We start from the raw sequence: 15,947 nt of genomic DNA, 5'->3' as shown, positions 1-15,947 counted from the left end.
GTGGATCACTTGAGGTCAGGAGTTTGGGACCAGCCTGGCCAACATGGTAAAACCCTGTCTCTACTAAAAATACAAAAACTAGCCTGGCATGGTGGCATGTGCCTGTAATCCCAGCTACTTGGGAGGCTGAGGTGAGAGGATGGCTTGAGCCCAGGAGTTTTAGGCTGCAGTGAGTGGTGATAGAGTCACCGCACTCCAGCCTGGGTGACAGAGGGAGACCCCAACTCCCCCCCCAAAAAAAAAAATTAAGAGGAACTTAAAATAGCAATACATGCACATGGTGTAAACATCAAAAGGGAATGAAATGAAATGCAAAGTCTCCCTCCTGCCCTGGCCTTCAGCTGCATGCTCTGGAGGCTCTCCAGAGAGAGCTCCAGAGGCAGCCATTTTTGACAATGTCTTGGGTTCCCGTGGATAACTGTAGTGATTGCTGGAAACGTAAGAGGAATGTGTGTGGGTAGGCCCATCTCAGCAGGCTGCAGATACTTACTCGGGAAACCGGATGTCTATGAAATTCTTGGGCACATATCCTTCCTGGCTCCCAAGCTCCGCCTTAAACCACTCCTCTTGGTTACTTAAAATCTACATGGAAGAAAAGGAAAGACAAAGACATTGGAGGGAGGACACCAAAAAACAAGAGAAAGGGGCTGCAAGGCAAAGAAGGCCCTTTTGGACTTAGAGGAAAATATGTTAATAAGTTGAAAGAACTCAACAGCTGTTCTAGGATTTACCCCAGGCCTGTGGAGGAGCCGTGGGTTTACCTTTGGAGTCAGCTTCTCCTGACCCCAAGTTATTTCTGTCCACTTGTGCCATCCACTCATGTCACCCCACTGTGGCTTGGCCTCCCAAATTCAGCACTCAAGGACTTCCCTGAATCCCTTTTTCTATTTTGGAAATTCATTTGTCCCAGGTAGCACCTTAAGTTCCTCATTTCAGCAGATGGTGGGAAGGAAGAATGGTTACTCCATGGTGTATTTTTTTTTCTCTTCCAGGTAACCAGGAAACTTTTCTCTTTTTTTTGTTGTTGCTTTTCGTTTTTTTGAGACAGAGTCTTGCTCTGTCGCCAGGCTGGAGTGCAGTGGCGGGATCTCGGCTCACTGCAACCTCCACCTCCTGGGTTCAAGGGATCCCCCTGCCTCAGCCTCCTGAGTAGCTGGGATTACAGGCATGCGCCACTACACCTGGCTAATTTTTCATATTTTTAGGAGAGATGGGGTTTTACCATATTGGCCGGGACTGTCTTGATCCTTTGACCTAGTGATCCACCTGCCTTGGCCTCCCAAAGTGCTGGGATTACAGGCGTGAGCCACCAGGCCCAGGAAACTTTTCAAAAATTCAATTTGTTGTTGTTTTTTAAACAGGCAGATTAAAACTTAAACATCCCAGTGGGGCCAGCTTTGGAAACAGTAACTCTTTGTGTTCACATGCTGTGCATTTCACAGATATTTGGCTGGAACCCAAGATACTTGGGATGCCTTTTCTAAACTTGCTTTTAAAGCCAGATCCCAAGCAAAACCAAAAGTTCTGTCTTGTTACTCTGTGGCCTGACTTTGACTGTGACCCCAAATGTTATTGTCTACCTCAGTTACTCATATTACTCACCAGACTTGACTGTATGTGGCTTCTGGTTTCTCAAAAAATGAGATTCACCATTAAAAGACAAATATTTGGCACCGCCACTGAGAATGTTTTGAAAGTTTGAGGCCAGGTGTGGTGGCTCGCGCCTGTAATCCCAGCACTTTGAGAAGCCGAGGCACATAGATCACTTGAGGCCAGGAGTTCGAGACCAGCCTGTCCATCATGGTGAAATGCCATCTCTACTAAAAATACAAAAAGTAGCCGGGCCTGGTGGCACATGCCTGTAATCCCAGCTACTCGGGAGGCTGAGGCAGGAGAATTGCTTGAACCCAGGAGGCGAGGTTGCAGTGAACCGTGATCTTGCCACTGCACTCCAGCCTGGGCAACAGAGCAAGACTCTCTCAAAAAAAAAAATTTTTTTAAGTCTATGATATAGACTAGAACAATAATTCTAAATAAGGATAGCAGAGCAAAAGATGGAAAGAACTCTGATAATGTCACTGAACCACTGAATTAGATGATACCCAGGAGCCTTCCTACTTCTGGACTTTGAGAAATTACAAGTCTTTGTTATTGTTTAAGCCATTTTTAGTTTACGTTTCTTGCTCCTGAAAATATCTTAACTAATAGAAGTGTGATGATAAAGAAGAAAGCAGAAATAGATAGAAAAGGCATCCATATGTAGAGGAGAGACCACTTGCCTTGGCAACGAAAGGAGTTACTGAGGCCAAGTCAGATGGCAATGGACTTCCTCCTTCAGCTCTGAGGAGGTGTGGTGTGTTCTGGGAATGAAATGCCTCCAGGTGGCTGGAATGTAGACTGTGAATATCTTGAAATGTAGGGGGAGCCCTTAAAGGATTTTGAGCAGGGAAGTAACAGTAAGAATTAGAGTTCAGAAAGAGCTCTGGCTGGGTGCGATGGCTCATGCCTGTAATCCCAGCACTTTGGGAGGCCCAAGTGGACGATCGCTTGAGCCCAGGAGTTTGAGACCAGCCTGGGCAACAAAGCAAGACCTTGTCTCTACGAAAATAAAAATAAAACTTAGCAAGGCATGGTGGAAGTGCACCTGTAGTCCCAGCTACTCAGGAGGCTGAAGCAGGAGGAGGGTGTGAGCCCAGGAGTTAAAGGCTGTAGTGAGCTCTGATTGTACCACTGTACTACAGCCTGGACAACAGAGAGAGACTCTGTCTCTAATTAAGAGAGAGCGAGAGAGCGACAGAGCTCTGTATCAGAGATCAGAATGTGAAGATAGATTGCAAGGCTAAAGTCGGCAGAAAAACTGTAGGAAGATGAGCGCAGGCCTCCAGGCAAGAGATGGTAGGGCCTAGGCTAAGAAGAGGTGAGGATATATTTTAGAGAAATTCAGGAAGCAAACAGGCAGGATTTCTTGACCAATCTTGGAAGCTAAGGGAGAGGAGGACTCTGGGATGCCACTGGATTTCTGGCTTGGGAGACTAAGTAGGTGGTGACGGCTTTACAGAAATAGAAGATACATGAGAGGAGGCAGGGCTGAGAAAGGGCTCATGGGCTTCAGATTGCATGCGGGTGATTGTGAGTTGAATTCTTCAACTAAGAAGAAAAGCTCAGGGAGCAGCTGGATATGTCAGTCTGGACCCAGGAGAGAGGCTAAGGTTGGGGCTTGGGGTTTCAGAGTCATCAGAAAGTGGGTGGAGTTGAAGTCACAGGGCCCTTGGGCTTCTTTCTCCCAGAAAAGAAGATGGGAAGATAATGGAAAGAACTAAGTGCTTGAGTGGAGATGATGACCTATTTCTAACATTACTCCAAGGTGGGAGGAAGGGGACAGTGTTGTGAGTTGGGAACGAGAAGACCTGGTTTCTAGCTTGGCTCCATCACTAGATATGTGATCTTGGCCAAGTCAATCAGCCATTTGAAAAATGGAGATAATAATAGCCACCTAGCACCTCACAGAGCTGATGTGAGGATCAAATGAGCCCTGGTACCTGAAAGTCCTTCAGAAAGTGTAGACTCTTTTCAAAAAATACAATTCCATCAAATGTGGTATTCTTATGAGGGAGGCCTCCAGCTCTGAATAGGACATGGAAGGGTTTATACGTTCTTTAAAGCATTATGTGTGTATGTTTTGAATTTAGTCATTTATTCTGAAGAAATAAAAGTGTGTCACATATTTGAGTTTGAGATTGCTGAGAACAGAAAACTTTATAGTTTCTAACATCAAATATGACTGCTGGTGTCACTAAGGACATGTGGGTATGTGTGTGCTGAGGGGGCAAGGGAGGAAGCAGAAAATCTAGGTCAAAAGAACTAGGAAACCCAGCAGCAGTGCCTCGTAGCCACGTAAAAACACAAGAGCACACTGCACTCCATCCATCGCTTCTGAATTCATGGCATTGGAATTCCTTTCTCCCGTCACATAGGAATGTGGTGTTTGGCCAGGGTAGCAAATGTCACACAAAAAGGGCTAAAAGAGGCCATTTGGAAACTACCTTGTCACCGTAAGAACCACACGTTGAGGCCGGGTGCCATGGCTCACGCCTATAATCCCAGCACTTTGGGAGGCTGAGGCGGGTGGATCACCTGAGGTCAGGAGTTTGAGACCAGCCTGGCCAACATGGCGAAACCTGATCTCTACCATAAAGACAAAAATTAGCCAGGCATGGTGGTGCATGCCTGTAATCTCAGCTACTTGGGAGGCTGAGCCACGAGAATTGCTTGAACCCAGGAGGCGGAGGTTGCAGTGAGCCGAGATTGCGCCATTGCACTCCAGCCTGGGCAACAGAGCAAGACTCTGTCTCAAAAAAAAAAAAAAGAACCACACACTTTGTACTTCGTTTTCTGACCTGAAAGCAGCTCTGTAATTTTAGTTATCATGCCTCAGACCTCCTCCAGAAACTGAAAGATTATCCCACAATGCCAGCCATTTCTCTCTGCCACCTGGTGCTTGGTCTGCCTAACACTGTGTTTCTAGAGAGGTGAATTTGCAGGCTCTTTACCATGTATAGTAGGTGAGGTTTTTTTTTAAAAAAAAATTCTCATTTTCTGCAAAGAAAAGTATTTGAGGGGAGGGGAGATGGTTTCCTCCTGCCGTTGTGGGCCCAGGGCCCCGCACTTCCTGTTCTTCTCATCTCTCCATCTGTTCGGTTCCCCCTATCTCGTGTACCCATCGTGTAAACCTGAGCAAGGCGTTCAGCCTGAACACTTGAAGTTTTACTCTTGACTGTTTCTTAATTCTTATAATGTTCCCTAAGAGATGATTTTTTGGGTTACATGGCCTGAGAATAAGTTAGACGTGGGAAGAGAAGGGCCAAATTACGGCTGGAAGAATTTTTAAATTGGATGAAATTGTAGCTCTTAGAAACATAGCAGAAATCTGAAGTATTGAAGAAATGAATTATGTAGAATTAACTCTTAGTGCTTTTAGGTTGCTATTTTAGCAGGAAGAAATGAGGTCGCATTCGCTGCATTACAGAAGGAGACAGAAATGGACTGGGTCAAGAGATATTTTTCAAAGCTACTGGCAAATTTAATGGCAAATTCAAATGTGAGGCTGGTGCTGTGTGTAGCTGCAGGTATGGCGGTTTGTGGCATGAATAGGAAAAAAATCTGATTCCTGAGTTTTCAAATGTTTCCGTCATAGGAGAAGCAGGATCAAGTCATTTGGCAGCGTTTTCCTGTCCACCATCTTGATCTACATGCCGTGTGGATCATCATCTAGTGAGCACCTGCTGATTGCACTTAGGTGCATGAAATATGGAGATAAATAAGCTGGGGCCTCTGCCCCAGGAAACTGATGGTCTGTTGAGGGTGGGTGGCTGCTCAGACTTTTTTGTACCTTTCTAATGAAAACCTCTGTTTAGTCTTTAGCAATAAGGCCAAACAAGTCAGAGAATCCCAGAAGCGAATTGCTGGGGTAGTCAGGAGCTGGCTTTGAAAGTATTTGTGAGGATCCTGGGTGTGTTACCCATTGAGGAAGGTGGGGGGCAGACATTGCAATCACATGTGGGGAGTCCCAGCCATGGGAACCAATCACCATCCTGTAGACATTCTGTGGGGCTCAGTCAACAAGCCCTCCCCATTTTGCTCTTTACCTGCAATGGACAGAATTTGAAAAGAGGGAGGGGGTTGGCTTTCCGATGGAATTCTAAATGAACAGGAAGAAATGTAATTTAGCGATTCAAGAAATATGTACTGGGCATCTATTTTGGGCCATGACTTGTGTTAGATGCTGTGAAGACACAAAGACGAACCTGGCATTGTGTGCATACGTGCATGACATTGCTCTCAGGGAATGGAGAGGAACTGAAAGTTCATTCATTCGTCAAGTATCAGGGAGTTCTAGGCACAGCTCTTCTAGACACTGAGGCAGACACAGCCCCTGCCCATGCACAGCTTTGGCTAGTGGAGTAGACAACACATAAACGAGCAATTAGGATCCCATGGGGCAAAGGCAGCAATGAGAGGTAGAAATAGAAGGTGCATGAGACCACAGGGTCATGGCCTGCCTATAAATAGCTGCTATGTGAGGCAAAGTCATAAGTGCCTGGAAATGAGTGAAGTTTATGTGAAATGTTGGGGAGGAGCTGAAGAGGGAGTGATTTGTTTCCCTGGGTTAGTAGGGAGTGGAGAGGACCAGCGAGGTTTCCATGGTAGAGGAGGTCAAGTATGTGTGTGTAGGAGAGGGGCAATCAGAGTATATAGGGGAGAGGCTGAGAAAGGGCGGTGTATACATTGCAGTGCAACCTGGGGGCGTTACATCCACAAAGATGTCTCTGTGTGGGTGTGTGCACACATGTGTACATGTGCATAATGACACTGGACAGTGGTTTGGGGCCAGATGTTTTTGGTCTCAATCAATTGGTAATTGGAAACCCCTGAATACTTTTGAGCAAGGAAATGATATGATCTGATTTGTCTGGAAAGATCCCTCCGGGACTAGTAAGAAGAATGAGTGAAGGAGGAAAAAGACAAGAGGTAATGAGGTCAGTCAAGGAGCTGTGGCAATGATCTGAGCAGTCAGAAGCAGCGGGGATGGATGATCCCGATAATGCGGGCCACCATTTATTGGGCGTCTACATTGGGCCAGGGTCATCACCTCGAATCCTCTCCACAACCCGGCAAGATGGATACTACCTCCACTTGCTGAGGAAGACACTAAAGCTCAAAGGGGGCAGATGACTGGGCCCCAGTCTACATGGTTAGTAAGCTGGGATTTAAACTCAGATCCATCTGACTCAAAGTCTATGCTCCTTTTTACTGCCTCACACTCCGTTCTGGTGAAGAAGAGACTTGCTTGAGAGATATGAGGAAAAAAATACATTCAGAGCAGAGTTTAGTGCTTAGGAGTCAGACAGAGTTCTGTCCAGGTCCTGGATTGGTCACATGCTAGCTGCATGACTGTGGACATGTGATTTAATCCCTAGCCTCAGTTTCTCATCTGTGAAATGGAGGGGAAATGAATGCCTACCTCATAGGTTTGCTGAGATGATGAAATCATGCCTGCAAACCACTTAGCTAGATCCTGGCCCTGAACAGGAGCTCAGGAGATGTTGGTTACTGGTCACCAGGATTTGGTAAAGGAGGCATTGATGATAACTGGGGCTTCTAGCTTGTGACTGACCTAGGATAATAATTAGAACATGGAAAGAAGAGTGGCTTGGGTGGAAATGGGGGTGAGATGGGCATGGGGGTTTGAGTGATTCTGGGCATCCTGAGTTAGGGGCTGGAGTTCATGTGGGGACATCCAGCAGACAATTGGAAGTCCGGGTCTGGAGTTCAAGAGCAAGGGCAGAGCTAGAACACGAGCCACAGACTTGAGGGTCTTTGGCACAGAGGTGATAGTTGCAGCCGAAGAAGTGGATGAGGTTGCTCAGAGTGAGAAGAAAAATCAGAAAGCCAAAGGCAGCACCTTCAGGGAAGTGTATATTTCAGGATCAAGAGAGGAAAAAGAATGCTTGGAAATGAGACCTGTAGGAGTGGTCAGGAAGGTAGGAGAAGAACCCGGAGAGGGTGGTGCTGCCAAAGCCAGGGAGAAAGGGGCTTCCAGGAGAGGGCCAGTTAGCAGCGTCAATCCCACAGACATTTCCATAGGGTCATTATACTACACATTAAGGAGATCACTGGTGAACTTCAAGAGAATGTTGCAGGGAGGGTAAAAGGCAGATTCCAGAGAGTTGTGGAATGAGTGGGAAGTGAGGAAGTGAAGCACGCCCAGTGTAGAGAATTCTTCCCAGTATTAGCAACAAAGGGGAGGAAAGAAATCAGGAGCTGGATTGGGAAGCAGAGTTGAGCAAAGTTTTTTTTTTTTTTTCTTTCCTTTTTCCTTTTCTGAGGAATAGAGAAAACTTAAGATACCAGGTTCTCTTTGTAATGGAAGACGAGGGTGGAAGTTGGTACAAGGATGGTCTCCAGTGGATGACAGTCACATGATTACAGTGCCCCACAGAGAAGGCAGGAACTTCTCACTGCATGGCAAGTCCCTCCAGGAGCTTTGTAAGACCCCAGAGCAGTGACAGACAGGTTTTCCTGGGTCAGGAGGCCCAACTCATATTTTAAGTTTGTGAAGGCCTACGCTTTGCCACTGTGTTACTAGATCTTGAAAGTTGAGAGCAGTTAGAAGGCTACCTAATGGGCATGTTCATATTCCAAAAGAAGCCATTCTGTGGTGTTTTGTGCTCCTCAGACACTTTCAATGTCACCCTCTCACATGCTGACAAGGTTCTTTGTATAACAAACATAATTCTCGGTGGTGAGATGCTAATGGCCTCAGTGTTGCTGGGCATCCGAGAAGGCTCATCGGGATTGCTGAGGACCAGGGATCAGGCTATCTGAGGACCAGGGATCAGGCTATCTGAGGACCAGGGATCAGGCTATCTGAGGACCAGGGATCAGGCTATCTGAGGGTGCTCTGAGGTCAGGCAGAGGGGGTCTGGCTCCACACACTCCCAGATGCCCTTTTGAAGGGCTTATGCTCTTTTGCAAACAAACAAAACAAAACAAAAACCCAAGGGCTAAGATGCAGAGTCTGAAAGTATGGTGCATGAATGTGGGAGAAGTCCAAGGCCACTTCAGCTCAGCAAGTGGCCACTACAACTCAAGTGCAGGATGAGGACAAGCTTTAAAAAGCCCCTGAGTGGCCAGGTGTGCATGGCCTTTGTTGAGCCATGTCGTCTGTGGCTGCCTTTCCCAGGCTGTCTCCACCCACAACCTCTCCTCCTGAGTTCCAGCTCTGCTGAGCCTGGCGCTGCTCCCTGCATTCAGCATGGGCTTGCACATCTCTGAGCTTTAGCTAAAAGCCCAAGTCACCTTCAGTGCATTCCTGACGTTCACATTGCACACACTCCTACAACCCCCATCTTTCAAGATGGAATCACTTGTTCCCTCACCTGTGCTCCCTGAGAACTTAGCCAAGAACATCTGTAACAGCCCTTTGGGTGGATGTGTTCCCCTCTCCAGACTACGGACCTCCCAGGACAAGGATGGTGGCTTATGCCGACTGTATTTCCATCACCCGGCCTGGTTGGTGTCTGGTATAAGGGTGCACAAAGGGAATCAAGGTGAACTTCTCTTTTTAAAAGGAACCACATGCAGTTCTTAAGAGACAAAGGCAGGGACTGTCAGATTACTGAGTAACTGAAACTCCCTACTGCTCCCCTGGGGCCCCACGTCACCTACCTTCAAAACATCTCCAGTGTGAAAGCTCAGTTCATCCTCACCTGAAGCAGTGAAATCAAACTTGGCGACAGCTTCCATGCTGTAACGTGAAGCTGGAAGAGAAATAATGTGGTCATTGTGCCTCTCTGCCAGGGGGAGGGCAGCAGAGCCGATGGTGCTTCCTGGTAATCAGCAGTTCCTAGGAGAGTGGGCAGATGGATGTCTCCAGGCCAGAGAGCAAGGCTCAGGCACACAACAAGGGCTTGTGTTTGCAGGAAGAGCTGCCGGAATCTATAGGATCTGGGTCCTGGGATCATTCTTGGAATCCCCAGATGCCAGGAGCAGGAAATGAAGGCCATCCGCAGCCTTTCCCTTCTCCTTTCATCATCCTGGCCTGACACCACTTTTGGGGGCATCTCTGTTTGCAGCTGATAAGGAGGGAAGGCTTGCTATCATCTGTAACTTGAGGCCCGAGGGGCTGGAAAGACTATTCTGTAAACACTGTCCCAAGGCTGTCCCTTGGCAGCTATATTTAACCAGGCAGTGTTAATTAGACGGATGCCATTTCCTCTTTTACATCTGAATCATTTAAGAGAATTAGACAGCATTGGCCAGTGGAGAACTCAGCTTCCTTCTGCATGGTTTGGGAGTAGAAAGCAGTTTTTGGTCTTCGAGTTGGGAGGCTCAATTGGTCAGATTACTTATTTTATGATATATTATAAACCAAGTACATTTTGGAAATTTTGATTTTAACATTTTTGAATTGAGTTAAAATAGTGGCCCCCTTCTTGTAATGCATGAGACCCATGTAAAGATAAATGAGTCGGCCTATGTAATACATTTAGTATGAACTAGAGCTGTGCTTTAGGAGGCAGCGGGGATGTAATGGTAAGACAGCTGGCTCCAATCCCAGTTTTGTTGGTAGATAGCTGTAGACTCTTGGGCAAGTAATTAAACCCTTGGAGTCTCCGTTTCCTCATCTATAAAATGGTGATCATAATATTCAATTAATAAAGTTGTAAGGTTAAATCAAATTATAGATGCAGGCCGGGCGCTGTGGCTCATGCCTGTAATCCCAGCACTTTGGGAGGTCGAGGCGGGCAGATCACCTGAGGTCAGGAGTTCAAGACCATCCTGGCCAACATGGCAAAACCCTGTCTCTACTAAAAATACAAAAATTAGCTGGGTGCCGTGGCACGTGCCTGTAATCCCAGCTACTTGGGAGGCTGAGGCAGGATAATCGCTTGAACCTGGGAGGCAGAGGTTGCAGTGAGCCAAGATCATGCCACTGTACTCCAGCCTGGGTGACAGAGCAAGACTCTGTCTCAAAAACAAAACAAAACAAAAAAATTATAGATGCAAAGTATTACACCAGATAAAGCTAAATAGTATTTACATTTTAAAATAATTTTATGGAATGAATTTTTCCCCAGCAAAGGTAGCCTGACCAAAATCAGCACAAATTTTCTTCCCTCACTCCATCTCCTATGAACTTCTCTCATTGAAATTTGAGAACTAATCTCCATGACTATCAAATCCTGTGATTCTCTGCTAAGACAGCTTAACTGTCAGGACAATCTTGAAAGCTGTTATTTTCTTGTTGATCAAAATTTCCCTAAGTTTCAAACCCTTTAGGGTAGAATATAAATACTCTCCAACCTAATAGACTTTCAGCGACCAGTCAACTGGGACCACATTTGTCCTCTCAGTGGGAATTCCTACCCAAGTTAACAAGATTTGGGTAAATAAGGAAGGTGGCTGCCAGTGAGAGGGTGAAACGCCAGGAGATCAGAGGATTAAAGCCGACTGCAACAGGGTGATAGCAAGGCACTCATTTCTCTGATTCTCCACAATTGTTCAATCTTTCGAAGGTAATTTATAGAGATGACTATTACCCATTCAAAGGTAGATGTTAAGCAAAAAATAGACCAGGAGCCAAAGTAAAATGTCACAGTTAACTCTCTGAGTCAAAACGTACTTCCAAACAACACCATCACAAATATACTTTTTGTACATTTTCTTCAAGATCCATCTATCGAAGGCAAATTAAAATTGTTGTGACCTAGGACGACCCACTCAACAGGAAGGAGTATTCTGCCCTCCTAAGTTAATGCTAAATGCCTTTGCTGATTTGATTCACCCCATCATTTTAACACACAAGGCTTCTTCTAATTAAGGCCTTGCCTCTAGTTTGTAGAGAGACATGACTTCTGTGGGTCATCCTCATGGTATCAACAGTAGACAGTGGTCGCCTCGTGGGATCAAGTGTCAGGTGAATGGTCCTGAAGACCAAGGTCCCATTTCTATGCAAATTCACCTTAATAAGCAGGATGGAGACAAGGGAAGGGCAAATGCTAAACATATTAGAAAGTTACATAAATTAGAAATGAAAAAATATCCCAGGCAAGCTCTAGATACGACCTTGATTTGGGGAAGATCTTTCCAACATGACATGTAACTCAGCTCAGGCTTGGGCACTGGGTCCAGGCTGGCTGTAAATCACTTCAGTGAGAAGTGAGAAGGCCGAGGCAGAAGTAAAATTGCTTCTGAATAGCAGCACTTTCCTCTGCCTTCCCCCAGGAGGTAGGCGGTGTGGCAAAGCCAACGACACAGCCATGTCACAGAGCTCCCCAGCTTGTAATATTAATCCTGGCTCAAAAAACCCAACTAAACAGGCCCACTCTTTATAAAATCGCTTTGAAAAAATTTGTTTGCTCCCATTTCCATTTGTGAGATGAAATCTGCCCGGCTGCTGTTTGTTCAGGGTGGGGTGGGGTATGTTCTCTTTTTGTTTAAACCACAGGGCTTCAAAAACTCTTCCCTTGAAGCACCCCTAGTAGTAGAGAATAGTAAATATGTCACCCTCAGGGGTTGGTTTTCTGTTTGGTCATAAAAATGCATGGAAATGTATATCCCATTCCTCTATATCCATTAGCATTAATTTTGAAAAGTTTAAAAATTACCACCAGGGAAAAAGAAATCTGATTATCCATTTGTTTTATGATCTGTACCTGCCACCACTACATACTGCATTGGAGAAACAACAACAAAAAATATGATGGAGATATAAACTGGGTAGCAACAATTTAGACAGAGTTGTGGCGGGCGGAGTGCAACAGCCTGAATTCAAGAATGCAATGAAGCCTTCTTGCTGCTGTTTTCAATTTCAGCGCTTCTGACTTCTGAAAAGAGAGACCCCTCGGCCAGGCACAGTGGCTCACGCCTGTAATCCCAGGAGGCGGGCGGATCATGAGGTCAAGAGATGGAGACCATCCTGGCCAACATGGTGAAAACCCCATCTCTACTAAAAATACAGAAATCAGCTGGGCGTGGTGGTGGGCGCCTGTAGTCCCAGCTACTTGGGAGGCTGAGGCAGGAGAATCACTTGAACCCGGGAGGTGGAGGTTGCAGTGAGCCGAGATTGCACCACTGCACTCCAGTCTAGCGACAGAGTGAGGCTCCATCTTAAAAAAAAAAAAAAGAAAGAAAGAAAAGAGAGAGCCCTTTTTAGAGAACCTCACAGATGGATTAAATGTGTTTTCCCTGCCAGTGATGGGCTTTAGAAATGGCTGAAATGCTACCTGCCCATACAGTGTGAGACGCTGCAGCCTCTAGGGGCAGCCAAACCACCTCCAGCAGCAGCCCCCAACCCCCACCCCGCCAACCTGATTGATGATGATGCCATTTGTAGGGCCTCAGTGCTAGCTCTGCTTCTCACCAGCCCTCTGCACCTCTCTCACTTACCCCTTTAAGAGCTGTCACACAATAGCCATTAGCAGCATGCAGTGTGGATCTGCTTCACCAGAGGGTAATGCCACACAGGACCGCCCTGAACATGATTGTTTCTGCCCTTGCCTTTCCATGTGAGCTTCTTTTACTACCAAAAAAACCTTAAAAAATATTCAGGCTATATACCAGGAATGCTTGTCTACTTCTAAAATATAGCCACCACAGAGGATGAAAACAAAAGCCATGCTACAGCTCTTTAAAATAACCTCCATTGGAAACCCAGATTATAAGTGGATTTGTTCAGAAACATGTAGTTACCATCAAAATGGCACCCGGCAAGAAACTTCTTGATCAAATTCAGCTCCTCCTAAGTTGGCTATGAATAGCTAAGGTTTCCATTTTATGTATCTCTTACAAAGGGCAATTGCATAACACCACAAAGTTATGTGAAGATTCAGGCTCAGGACCCAGTGAGAGAAGGGGACAGGTCCTAAATTGCTATCACTTCCTATTTTGCTGGGGAGAGCTCTAATTTGAATACTTGCCCCAGTTTATGTTGTAATTCAGATAAGATAATGTCTTGAAATTTTTTAAAAAGAGAGGGAAACATTGCTTTTTACAAGTATTGCTTGTCACATATTTGTCAGGACATCAGCAACAAAATTAATTAATTAATTAGTTCATTAATTTAGAGACAAAGTTTTCCTGTTGACCAGGCTGATGTGCAGTGGTGTGATCATAGCTCACTGCCGCTTTGAACTCTTTAGCTCACAGGATTCTCCCACTTCAGCCTCCTGAGTAGCTGGGACCACAGATGTGTGTCATCACATCCGGCTAATTTTTTTTTTTTTTTGGTAGAGATCAGGGTCTCACTATGTTGCCCAGGCTGGTCTCGAACTCCTGGGCTCAAGTGATCCACCTGCCTCAGCTTCCTGGAGTTCTGGGATTACAGGCATGAGCCACCGTGGTCCAGCCAACAAATAATTTTTATTAGCGTATCTTGTATACGAAATGAAGTAAGAGAATAGTGAGAGTAGTTTACACTTTAGGACTTTGGCTGCACCTACTACTGAGAGGAGCTTAGTGAAAATGTAAAATTATACCAGCTACTCAACATCACACAATGCAGAGACAGAATCCACAGCCTTGTTGTTCGACAGGTAAAGCCCCTCTCGGAGACAGCAGAGGAGAGTGCCTCCTCCCCCAGTCGAATTGACAAGGTCAGCTTAATCACTTTTCAGAAGTAGGAAACCTTATACTGCCAGGAAAAATGATTATAGTTAAGCCTCACTGTACACAATAGGTATATTCTTGAAAAGTTATAATGAATAGAGTATTTGTAAGGAATCATATTAGCATGTATTATGGAGGCTCACTCTATAAAGGAACCCTGTGGTGAATCGCTTTATAAAATGAAAGGAAAATTTGTTATGCAAATAACTACCTTTTTTATCTGTTTTAAAGTCAGGGTTTTCATGCATTGAGTCTTAAAACAGAGCACACCTGCCTATCCCCTCCAGCTCTGCACACTGTGGGCCAAATAAACATTTGTTTCCCCTCCTCTGAACTCCTCAAGCACTTAACAAAACAAACAGACAAAAAAAAAAACACCTCTCCTGTTGATACAGAACATTTCACCTTGGAGTATAGATGTGGAATTGTCAGACCTTTTCTGTGCAGAGCCAGAGAGTAAATATTTTGGCTTTGTGGGCCATCTAGTCTCTGTCACAATGACTCGCCGTGTTTTTGTAGCCAGGAAGGTGGCCTTAGATGATGGTAAATGAATGGGCATAGCAGGGTTCCCATAAAACTTTATTTGTGGACCCTGAGATTTGAATTTCATAGCATTTTTACATGACAGGAAGTATTATTATTCTTTTGATATTTTTTTCAACCATGTAAAAATGTAAATTAGCTCAAGGTCAAAAACACATGATGGGCTGAATTTGGCCCACTGGCTGTAGTTTGTCAAACCCTGATATATACATTTATATCTATATCCTATCTCCCCCTAATAGTTTATAAACTTCTTAAGGGGAAGGGTTGTAGTTTAGTGGACAGAATATAGGCCTAGTAGTAGACGAACCTGGATTTCAATCCAAAATGTGCCACTTCCTGAGTGTCCTATTTCCACATCCGTGGGATGGGAGTCACCAGAGTTACTCCGTGGGGTTGTCTGTATTAATGCGTAGACTCTGACACACAGTAGGTGTCCAACGAATGGCAGTTGTTATTTTTTCTTAGATTCTCTACAATGCCTAGCCCGGGCTTAGCAGGCAGCCAGGAAATGTTTGTTGGATGAACGAAGACATGCAAATGACCTGCCCTCAGCATTACTCTGGTTGATTTCCTCAGGGAAGGAGCAGGAGACAGAAGGAGCCATTTAAAAGGATCAATTAACTTCCCACTCAGAGGTGCCCTGACTTCTCAGCAAACTCAGCCAGAGATAGTGCAACATACCTACACTAAGAGGTCTGATTTATTTAAAATCCAATAGAGGGCAATGGTGCACCCCAAACCATCAATTCCATCTCGTAACTTTTCTTTGCATCTTGAGTCCCGGTAACCTTTAACTAGACAGGTTCGGTGATTGTCTTCATTGTCTCTCATGAGTTTTAAGGCGCATAAATTTTAACATTTCAAAGACTCAAACCTTTAAAATACAGAATTGCTTAGATGCCAAAGAATTCGTGGTCATCTTCTCCTACACACTGTCTGATGCTTAAATTCCTCCTGAGCAGCCTGGAGAGGTGGTTCCCATTCCTCCCGAGTGGACTTCCCTCACTCCTGCTTGGATTCTGGGTTAATGATCCTGTATTGAAACCCCTACTGTGTGTTTTTCTTTGCTCTGCATCTTACATCTATGTTTGGGGCCTTTCTGCCTTAGTTTATTACCTCTTATTGGGCATTGGACATAGGAACAGGAAACTGAGAAAGTTTACAGATGGCCCTTCTTGAAAATTTGTAAGCATAGAACAGACAACTACCTTATGGCTCGCCTGTAAGCCACT

General features: G+C 45.2%; 1 protein-coding gene across 5 annotated transcripts in view; it reads right to left on the bottom strand.

Moving 5' to 3' along the window:
• The window catches only part of GRAP2 (GRB2 related adaptor protein 2), an 80,405-nt gene that overhangs the window by 17,339 nt on the left and 47,119 nt on the right, over positions 1–15,947 (bottom strand). For 4 of the 5 annotated variants that reach the window (XM_055374691.2, XM_055374690.2, XM_063705003.1 and 1 more), the window contains 2 exons: positions 9,229–9,320; positions 491–582 (listed from right to left, as the gene is read on the bottom strand). The exons of the other annotated variant lie outside the window; for it this stretch is intronic. In XM_055374691.2, coding sequence (XP_055230666.1) covers positions 491–582; positions 9,229–9,306 — 170 coding nt within the window. In that variant the 5' untranslated portion in view covers positions 9,307–9,320. The remainder of the gene's footprint in view (positions 1–490; positions 583–9,228; positions 9,321–15,947) is intronic. 5 annotated transcript variants of the gene reach the window in all.

This window comes from Gorilla gorilla, chromosome 23, assembly GCF_029281585.2.
Source record: "Gorilla gorilla gorilla isolate KB3781 chromosome 23, NHGRI_mGorGor1-v2.1_pri, whole genome shotgun sequence".
In the NCBI taxonomy this organism is placed as follows: domain Eukaryota; kingdom Metazoa; phylum Chordata; class Mammalia; order Primates; family Hominidae; genus Gorilla; species Gorilla gorilla.
Note: the sequence above shows the minus strand (reverse complement) of the source record. Positions and strands in the feature narration are given on the sequence as shown.